Source organism: Fulvia fulva, chromosome 1 (genome assembly GCF_020509005.1).
Source record: "Fulvia fulva chromosome 1, complete sequence".
Classification (NCBI taxonomy): Eukaryota; Fungi; Ascomycota; class Dothideomycetes; order Mycosphaerellales; family Mycosphaerellaceae; genus Fulvia; species Fulvia fulva.
In genome coordinates, this window is record NC_063012.1 from 6,892,171 (window position 1) to 6,903,372 (window position 11,202).

General features: G+C 44.9%; 1 protein-coding gene across 1 annotated transcript; it reads left to right on the top strand.

Annotated features, from left to right (window-relative positions):
- Positions 1-5,252: 5,252 nt before the first annotated feature.
- CLAFUR5_01292 (Cytoskeletal signaling protein slm1) lies at positions 5,253-6,741 on the top strand (the record flags this gene model as incomplete). The annotated part of the gene is made up of 2 exons (XM_047900440.1): positions 5,253-6,029; positions 6,076-6,741. 2 exons carry the CDS (start codon positions 5,253-5,255, stop codon positions 6,739-6,741), a joined length of 1,443 nt encoding a protein of 480 aa, XP_047755416.1.
- Positions 6,742-11,202: the final 4,461 nt, after the last annotated feature.

Here is an 11,202-nt window from a genome sequence, read left to right on the forward strand (position 1 = left end):
TACTAATTCGCGGGCCCTTACGACTATACTAGCGATGACCTTCTATACTAGGTACTATGCCGACTTGCCTAAGTAGGAGGTCCGTAGTCCCTAGATATATAGGTCGATCGGCGGTATAGCGGTCTCGTACTTAAGTATCCTCGTTAGTATCGACTTATATACCCCGGTGACCTTCCTTAGGCATTAGTTTTAGATCTTCGCTAGCGGCGCGACGAGTCCCTTCGATAGGTAGGCCCTCTCGCCTAGGGACTATACTTAGCTACTATAGGTAAGGACTAGCCGTATAATAGCCGTATATAGAAGTCGTAACTACCGGAAGTCCGCCCCCTATATAGACGTAGTGAGCCTCTAGTATAATACTATATTCTATTTAGCTTTCCGTAATATTACCTATACGTACTTCCTCTACCGTAGCGCCGGGTCTACCTATAGTCCGAGGATCCTAAGCTGATTTGCCGGGTTAGTCGTATACCCCTATATCTAGATAGTAGCTTACATATTATAGAACCGTAGCCGGCGCGTAAAGTATATTAGATTGTACTTTTCTAGGGCAAACCGAGCCCCGTACCTCCTAGCCTAGTCCTCGTAGATCTTATGCTTCTCTTCTAGTAGCCTATAGTTCTCCTTAGTCGAGGAAGACTACGCTAGGATGTTTATGTCGTCTACGAAGCCGCTCGTAGCGGTGTTCTAGGATCCTAGGGCTAGGAGTAGCGTCGCTATAAAGAAGAGGAACAGAATAGGTACTAGCGTTAAGCGTTACGGGATTCTAGTATAGACTACTTAAAATAGGCTTCTATACTAGCCGACTAGGATCGACGTACTACGGTTTTAGAGGTAGGACCGTACGAAGTTAATAAGCTACTTAGGGAGTCCTTGTTCTAGGCCTCCTCGCTATAGCTACTCGTCTACACCCGGCGGGCTCTCCTTACTTCTCTTACTACCGTAGTATACTCTAGCGTCTAGTATAGTTTAGGCTATGTCGTTAGTTAGGTAAGCGGAACGTAAAGTAAGGTCGCTTTTCTTATTTCGTCTATTAACCCCTAGACTGCTTCGTCTATCTCGTCTTTACTATTGTATTGCTACTACGCGATCTAGACTAGCCTCTTAGAGTTATTAAGGTACGCCTAGATGTTGGCCTAGTAGGCCTTTCCCTAGTTTAGCTTAGGGGTTCTCGCTAGTATACGTTATATCTATGTCGTAATAGAGGTCCTAACTAGTATATAGTCTAACGACGCCTCGAGTTTATGTTCGATCCTTTAGTAGGTTACCGTATAGTAGTAGCTATCTAAGATCTAGGAGAGGTCGATCGTGCCTTAGAGTCCCCCTCTCTTCTAGGTGCCTAGGTCCTTCGGGGTATTAAGGGCAATTACGTTGCTCGCTATTAAGTCGAGTACTTCGTCGGCTATAGGGTACGGCTATATAAGGCTTTCCTAGGAAGGGTAGTGGATGTTAAAGTCTCCTACTACGATGTAGCACCCTTATCTCTTAAGCGTACTGTCTAGGTGTCTATAGACCCCTAGGTCGCGGCTAAACCTCGAGGCTAGCGGTTATATATATAGGTTGTATATCTAGGTACTACCTACGTAGAGGGAGGTAATATCGCCCCCGCCTTCTTCTTCTACGTAGTACACTACCTCCTAGTCGGATTCTAGTATGTCCTTACTAATATAGAAGTACGTACGGGGTCTACCGTCGCCTCGTAGGTATGTCGTATAGCCTATTAACTTATAGGTCGTTAGTCTCTTATAGTACGGGTTAATCTATAGCTCCTAGATTATAAGGACGTAGTAGACGCGCGGGTCCGCCTCGTATAGGAAATAGTTCTAGACTATATCCTTGCTATAGTTAACGTTATACTAGATATTACTAAGCGTGTCGAGGCTAGTTATCGGTATCGACAATCATTTCCTCTATATCGTCCTATGTTCTACTACCCTATACGTCCTAGTCTACGCCTATCGGCTATATACTAAAGGGGAGCCGGGCCTAGTTAGATTCCCTCGCCGTAGCTAGTAGAGCACGTGGCCTCCCGTACGCCCTAGGTTACGTATCCTTTATATCGTTCTCGGCCCTAGGGCGCTTATACCCGACCGCCGCTAGTTAGTTCCGGTATAGGCTAGCCTTACGGTTGTCGTAGAATCTTAGGGCGACGGTTCTGTTTGTGATTGCCTTGTTTTTCGCTAGTTTCCGCTATAGGCATTCCGTACTATATAATAGGTAGTGCCCGGGACAGTTCGCGTACCGTCTCGTAGTTAATATATAGTCCCTAGATATATAGTCTCCTATATAGTTCGAGTAGGCCTACTTGTTTATGCACGTATAGGTTTGGTGTCTATACTGTTAGTATTTTAAGCATTAGAGGACACGAAAGGATAAGGAGTACTTTTCTACTATCTTAAGGCTATATTGCTAGACTAGGCCTTATTCTATCGCTAGATCCGCCGCTTTTGCGTCTTATAGCTATACTATTAGCGCCGAGGCCTTCTTACCTTCTAGCCATTTCCTATAGAGCTAAGTCGCCTTCTAGATTAGAGAGTTAAGAGTGACCGGGTTGTCCTCTTAGAGAGCGCGTAGGTAACCCTAGTTAGTTAGGTCAAACTCCTTAGGCATATCGTAGACTAGGATCGTAAATTGTTTCGTTAAGACCTTCGCTAATACCGTAACCTTAGATGCCTACTATAGCTATGCCTCTAGGTGCCTCCTAGTAGTAGTAGAGCTAGTATAGATCTATAGAGTACCGTTAGACTGTTAGTTCACTACGACTACCCCTAGTTAGTTAATTCGTTAGGCGAGCTCCTTATTCGATAGCTTCGTAACTTTGGCCTAGTCTTCCTTTACTACAATACGGATCGTAACTATATCGTACATTAGGCGGGGGCCTAGTATTGATACCGCGACCGATTCCTAGCTATAGGGGTGTTAATTCCAGGTGGCCTTACTAATCGCCTAGGACGTCGTCCTTATTTCTTATTGCCCTCGGTAATACGACAGTATAAGCGCCGTACGTAGCTAAGTGATCATTACCTTTAGAGACCGTTAAGGGAGCTAATCGTTAGTTTCTATACTTTTTACGTCCTCTATAAGTTGCTACTAGTTGTCTTAGGGGGGCTTCGCCTATAGGGCCGTAGGCGCCGTTAGTACCGTAGCCTAGGCTACTATTGCCTAGGAGTTGCCTAATATAGCTAGGCACCTCCGCGGCGTTTAGAGCTAAAGAAACAGGGTGAAGAGAGCTTCAAGATATCTAGATTAAATAAGGTAGAACTCCCTTAGTCCTAGGGGTAGTGGCCTACTTTATATATCGTTAGAATAGCCTTAATAAGAGCTTTCGAATGTGTCGTGTTTTGGCGCGAAAGGATCAACTAAGCTTTCGAGTAGGTATATATACTACTACTTTGCTTAATACTAAGAACCTTGACCTTAGGTGCCTTAACACCTTAAGATCTCGACTTCGAGTCGACCTTGACCTTGATTTTGCTAAAATGTACTAATAGTACTACCGGGTATATACTTAAAACCCCCCCTTATTAACTACTAAAATATAGACGACTAACTACCCTAGTAAGTAAGGGCGCGCCTAGTGACCTTAGGATAGCTTACGCGTAGGTGTATATATTTACTAGTCCGCGGGCCGTGAATTATATACTAAGATCCTAAAAGATAATAAATATGAAATTTTTAGATTCCTATATTTTACCTTATAGAGAGATTCTTTATAAAACCTATCTTCCTACTAAGGTCGCCTCCTAACTATTTATATCTCAGCAGTACCCCTATGTACCCCTACTACGTAATTAACCGTTAAAGGTTAACGAAATTTGACGCGCAAATTTTAGGGTCTAAAGGGGGCCCTTAGCTTGTTAATAATAGGCCAAAGGGTACTATAATAGCTTAATGAAATATCTATCTATATATGTCTTCACCCGACCCTATTATAGTACTCTCGCCCGTAACAATAACTATAATATTTAAAATTAAATAGCGGTAAGGGTAAGAACCTCTCTAGGAATTAACCTATTTAATCTAAGAGAGCGTTATCCTTCTACTACTATTCTATCTAGTATTATCTACTTCTTAGGCTTTAGTAGATTAAATAGTAGAGAACCCTATTTAATATACTCGTTTATATTATAGGGCTACGGCGTATATAATAAATATTAGTATTACGGAATAGAGTTACGTAACTTCTTAGCGCTCGCGAATAGTTATCTTCGCTTTACGCTCCTCTTAGATCTTAGCTTTAATATAGATAGTTCTTAATATTAGGTTTTATACCTACGCTTACTATATCTCTATATCAGTTTAGAAAGTAAGAAGCTAGCGATATAATTAGTAAGAAACGTATTAATAATAAGATAGATAGGGATTAAGGTAAATAAAGAGCTTAGAATACCGGTATAGGGCTTCTCAGGACTCTATAGTAAATAATACCTCCTATTAATAGTATAGTAGAAATAAGATACCTTAATAAGGTCAAGAATACGTTAATAACCGGTAAGCTAATCGATAAGATCTCTAGGCTTAGCAATACCATAGCGTAATATATAGACCTTAATATGAAGTTGATACTAAGAGCGTCTAACGACTACGACATACTGTTGCCGTGTCATATAGAAGCTACAATGCAGGAAGTCTAGCCACGATCCGCGCTATGGACAGACACTACGATTCGAGCTGCCACGCGAAGACTTCCTGGATCGAGTTTGCTATGAGTGGTCAGTTGTATACAAACAAGTCTTCGGTTGCTCTGCAGGAGCCATAGGCTAACGCCGAGCACAAGATGTTTTCGCAGCCATTGTTGGTGTACCACACATCCTATGCAGATTCGCAATTGAACATTCACACAGCTCGCTCTTGTGCTGTGCAATAAAAATACTGTGGTGACGGCCTTCATGTTCTCCGCAACTACCATCCCCGTGTAGATCCGTAGCTCTCAGATCGCCAGGGCTGGACCCATGTCTAGCAAGGTTCATGCACAGCCACAATGCATGCTCGGAAAACTTATGACGTGCCATTGAGCAGAAGCTTGGAAAGAACTTCTTCCGTAGGGAGAAAACATCAAGCATATATTGAACGTGCCCACCCACCCTCAGCTGCATCCCTCAAACCTCGACCTTCTCCCTCCAAGCCACATTGCAGAAGAGAAACCGTGAGACCCCCCGGCAGGCGAGAACTGACATCGTTGTGCCAGTGCACACCGACCCACAAACATTCTGACATCGCAGCAGCAAAACGACATCTGATACAAGCACATAATGGCATCTCCACAGTCTGCCGGCCCTTCGCCAGCTTCCACTCTCCCAACGCGATCAGCGACCAACTCTACCGACGATGCGGTCCCCGATGAAGACTCCTCTGAAGTCTCTAAGCTCTTCCATGAGCGGCTGTCCGGCTGGAAGCATGCCGTTGCCTACCTCGAAGACTACGTCGAAGCGACACAGAAGATGTACCAGTCCAGCTCAAAAGACTACGAGAAGGTGCTGAAGACCGTGAGCAATCCGCTCAAGGAGGGACACCACTTTGACCAAAACCTCGGCGGCATTGCAGGTCTCTTCGACAACATGCGTTCCAACACGCAAGGGCTGCACAACAGCAATGCTGAGACGGCCAAGGCTCTCAAGGGCTCTGTTCTACCCATCTTCGAACGACTGCACACCGAAATCAAAAACAAGACCAAGGAGCTCACGAAAGGCGCGGGTAAGGGTGCGAAGGCAGTCGACAAGTCACGTAATACGTCTCAGAAGCATATCGAGCTGCTCGGACAACATACCGCCGCCTTCGACGCTCATGGTGGGCATGTCAAGGCTGATAACGACCCATACATCCTCCAACGTCAGGTCTACCACCGACTCAACAAGCAGGTGCAGGACGAGAACAACAACCGTGACGACATGATTGCTGTGCAGAATTCCTTCTCGCAGTTTGAAGCACACATCATCCAGACGATTCAGAACGGTGTCTCACAGTTCAATCAAGTTGCAGCTCACCAGGCCGAGCAAACACGTACCATGTACGGCGACATGGTCGGAAATGTAAGTTCGCCTAAATCTTGTGTTCTACAACCAAGCTAATATGTAGAAGGCCCAGCGTATTCCACCAGACTTCGAGTGGAATGGTTTTGTGCAGAGGAACGCCAGTGTACTTATCGACCCTAGCGGTTCGAAGCGTACCGTCGAAAACATTGGCTTTGCAAACCAGGATCACAGCGCAACCAAACCTCTTATCGCAGGATCCTTGCAGCGAAAGAGCGGCCTCCTGAAGAAGTACGATACTGGTTTCTACGTTGTGACACCATCCAAATACCTGCACGAGTTCAAGACGGACGATGATTTTGCCAAGGATCCAACTCCAGAAAACAGTCTGTATTTGCCAGACTGTCTCATTGGTGCCGTTGACGGCGTCAAGTTCAACGTGCGCGGCAAAGACGCAAGCGGCTCAAGCATAGCCAACAAGATGGCAAGATCGCACGAGTTCGCCTTCCAGGCTCACACCGCTTCGGATGCTCAGCAGTGGCACAAGGTCATCTCCAGTGTCGCCGGCCAGACCACGAACGAGTTGCCAGAGACCAGTGCCCCAAGCTCGCCAGCCGTCGCGAACAGCTCATCTGTTGGCACGGACGAACTTGCCAGCCCAACCACCCAAACGACTGGCACGACCGGCACAGCCGCTGCTCCCGTCGCTGCGGAAGCCCAACAGACCACTGCTGGACCGGGCCACGGCATTGCTACCCAGGACAAGGTCTAATGCTGGGATACTTGGTTTGCATGGAAACTTATGATATGGATGATAGCACACTATGGTTACGTCACAGCCTCACAGAACAATACTCCAAACTACATAATACCTAATCAATATGAGCACTGTTTGCATTCTTGCTTCTAACAGCTTTCACCATGTGTTCACATGACCATTCGACAGTATCGTGGATTCGCGCTGCCTCACGATGTGATAGCACCCGCGGAGAGCTTCATGCCTTTGGCAGGCTGCTGTAGTACATGTAGCTGCAACTTCGTCCTTGCGGATGGCACAATCCGGCTGCGCTTGGCGGACGACCCAGCGGCTTCCTCGTACACACGGCACGAGTTGCCGTACACACATGTCCAGCTCCGAACTTTCTCTTCAATGGCCACTTAAATTGGTGTTATTATCTTCAATAGCCACCTTGTCTTTAGTAGCTACTTCCTTAGTAGCTACCTATTATTAATAGTACCTTACCGCTTTATTCTATCGTATTATTACCTTACTATTACCGTCGCCGCCGTATCGTATTTTCAGATATATTTACTAAGCTCCTAAGCTTGACTTTACGCCCTCTATACCTAACTTTACTATTAATATCGCTTCTATTATAATACCTATAATACGCGTAGTCACGATATAAGAGATAGACGGAATAGTTAATATTAATAGCCTTATCTCGCTAGAGAAGTAGATTAGTATTACGGCTAACGTACTTTACTACCGAGCGGACTACACTACCGAGCGGGCCACTTTTACTAAGAACTATACTACTTCTACTTTAATTACGACGGTATCTTAACACGACGACATCCTCTAGAAGCGTTACTAGGAGGACAATTCCTCTTTAGATTCTTCGCTATCTAGCGAGTCTACTTAATAGGTACGTACGTTATGCCCCGACTCGCTATATCGCTTATAGCGTCGTAGCCTTAGTACTAGCCGAACACTATCTAGCGACTCTCTACTTACTTCCTACCTCCTAGTATCCTCTAGAGGTATTAATTACGACGCCTTATCGAAGGTTAGAGACCCTCTAGACTGAATGTACTTACGCTTTCGTGCTTTCCGCTATATAAGGGCCTCGTTAGACTTACGTAGCTTACTAATCTCGCTTCGTATAAGAGCTATCTAATACGCTATCTCTATACTACCTCTCTATTGCCTTATTAAACGATCTTCCTCTTTCTACTACGCCTTTCTAAACCCGTAACGACGCTCTAAGATATAATACTACCTATTATAAACCCTGTCTCGTCGAAGTTATAGGTGTCCTAGTTAAGGATACTATACTTCTCCTTCATATTACGTATAAGTAAGAACTACTTCTCGATAACGTCTAGATCTTCTATTAGGGCTCGCTAACGATCGTATCTACGTGTTATACGAAACTTTAGCTTACGATACCGCCTAATAAACCTATCTATCTAATTGAGACTAGCGGGCTTAAGACCCTTCTCTTATAGTAATAAAACGGCTATAACTCGTATACTAGCCTTTAATAGCGGGAAACCTCTAAGACCTAGCTCGAGTATATACTCAAGTATTACCCTCTCTTCTAGCTCTATAAGCTTCTTTAAATTAGGCTCGTAGTCACCCCGAGGAGGTCGTCTATTCAATCGATACCCTAGTATAGTTCGAGACGCGTCGTATACCTTTATAGTAAGTCGATTCGTAATTATTGCGTCGAGTTTCGTAGCCTAGACAGCTAAGGTCAGTTTGGCCTCGTTTCAAGACAATATACGCTATAATAGTGGTTATATAGCTATATCTATAGAAGTGGTATAGTCCTTAGCAAAAGTAGCCCGCTCGGTAGTATAGCCCGCTCGGTAGTATAGCCCGCTCGGTAGTATAGCCCGCTCGGTAGTAAAGCACGTTATAGATAGTATACCTATACTATAGTAGGGCTCTATACTCTCGTCGATACGCGAGTTTAAGCTAGTAGTAAAGGCTCTAGGTATATCTAAAGGCTAGCTCCTTAATCTAGAGACAGAGAGATTTATTATTCCCCTATTCTAGGACCTTATTCGGCCTTTATAGCTATATATCTATTGTTATATATAAATAGAAACCCGAATAGGTAGAAATACTTCCCGCCCCCGACTTCTCCTTATCTAGATTAGCTTTCCCTCTAAACGTACGTAGTCTATATTACTACCCCGTTAGCCCCCGCTCCTAGCCGGTCTCGTCGCGCTACGCCGTATCCTCTCTTCCTACACTACTCCTACTAGGCGGTACTATTCTAGCCAGCCCTTCTCTAGTATCTAGTTCGTAATACGCCGTAGGTTCTTAACGTTATTAAGAAGTGCCCTAATTATCCGGTTCCTCGCCTTTACTATCTACTCCCCCCTTCCTAGCGACTACCTCGGATAGACGGGGAGTACGTACCGTATATTCTAGGAGTAATAGCCGTAGGGATAGCTAGTATTCGTATATTCTAGAACCTTCCTCTATAATAGGTACCCCTAGAGGCCGATATGTTCGCTTCGTAGTTAGGTTACTATACTACTCTATACCCTCGTAAGGCGGTAGTAGATAAGCTTCGGGGGGTACTTGACCGCGGATTTCGTAGCTAACTATTCCTTAGGTTGTCCCGCTAGCTAAGGGCGTCTACTATACCCTATAACCTAGTTGTTCTACCTCTCTTTCTATAGTTACTCTATAAACAATTTCTTACCTTCCTATTATATTACTAGCTATTCGTCCCTTACCCGGTAGTTCGGCTCGTTTCCGGGTCGAATGCCCTTATACGCTAGTACTAATTCGCGGGCCCTTACGACTATACTAGCGATAACCTTCTATACTAGGTACTATACCGACTTGCCTAAGTAGGAGGTCCGTAGTCCCTAGATATATAGGTCGCTCGGCGGTATAGCGGTCTCGTACTTAAGTATCCTCGTTAGTATCGACTTATATACCCCGGTAACCTTCCTTAGGCATTAGTTCTAGATCTTCGCTAACGGCGTAACGAGTCCCTTTAATAGGTAGGCCCTCTCGCCTAAGGACTACACTTAGCTACTATAGGTAAGGACTAGCCGTATAATAGCCGTATATAGAAGTCGTAACTACCGAAAGTCCGCCCCCTATATAGACGTAGTAAGCCTCTAGTATAATACTATATTCTTTTTAGCTTTCCCTAATATTGCCTATACGTACTTCCTCTACTATAGCGCCGGTAAGGAAGGATTCGTATTTAGTAAGCTAGCTACGAGATAAGGTAATAAGTCTTAACCGCGCTTTCCTACTTATCTAGTACTACCGTATAGCCTCGTTTCGAGAGGTTAGCCCGGAGCAAAAGCTTCCCTCTACGCCCTCCCTCCCTATTTACTCCTTAAGCTAATATCCACCTCTATAGGCCTAAGCCCTTTAGTGCTCTCTATTAACCGATATACGTATCCGTCCTCTCGGGCTATATAGATAGTATTAGCCGTCGCTACTAGTATATACTACGCCCTAGGTTTTGACGCCCTTCGCGTTACCGTAGCCTATCTCTAGAAAGCGGCCGTCTATACCTCGTAGGTTTACTCGGGGCATATACTACGCCGGGTAGCGTACTCCTTACGTTTCTACCTACTAACTAATATAAAGTTCCTTATTACCCTACCCTCGATCCTCCCCGATTATAGAACTAATCCACTTATATTATACGTCTTTTCCCCGTCCTAATAGCCGTCCTTTCCTTACTTAGGCTATCGTCTTTTCCTCGTCGTAAGCTACTATATTAGACTAGGTACGTTATATAGCGGGATAGGTAGTGCCTTAGGCAAAACCCTCGTTCCTATACTAGGTATTTAATAGGCCCTTATAGGCTTCGTCGCGTATCTACCTACCTACCGTATTACCCGCTAGTAAACACTAGATTGTTTTGTAGTCCGCTCGACGCCGTCGTATAGTCCGCTTAGTTGTTGTTCTATAGTCCGCTCGTCTAATGTTCGTCGCTTAGCCCGCTCGGTTTACGGTCTCCGGAGGTAAAAATTCTATACTTATACTAGAGGTGTCCTATCGAGCGTATAGGGCACGGTTCCGCGCCCTTCTTATACGTAGAAAGAAGAGGGACTCGCTCCCGATACGAGTATACGCTCGTCGGATAGTTTTTATACCCGTTTTACTAGTAGTCCTCTATTCGCCGCGGCTTCGCCTACGTTACGCGCCCGTCGCGCCTACGACGCTCTAGCGTAAGAATACTTAGCTCTCTCGTAGCTAGACGAGAGGTTCGTAGCCGACACTACGTATAGGTAATTCTCGGTGTCGACCTACTATCTATATAATAAGACATCGATAATAGTATAATCTCTAAACTATATCGGTAGAACCTAGTAAACGAAATATAGACTAAAGCCCTTTACTAGCAAATTAGTAGGATTTATAGCCGGAGGGGCGGAGCTAAATGTCCGCTCTAGAGGTAGATAAAGAGGTAGATTACTAGGAAGTCTCGTAGTATCACGGTGTAGCCCTACGGCCTACGGC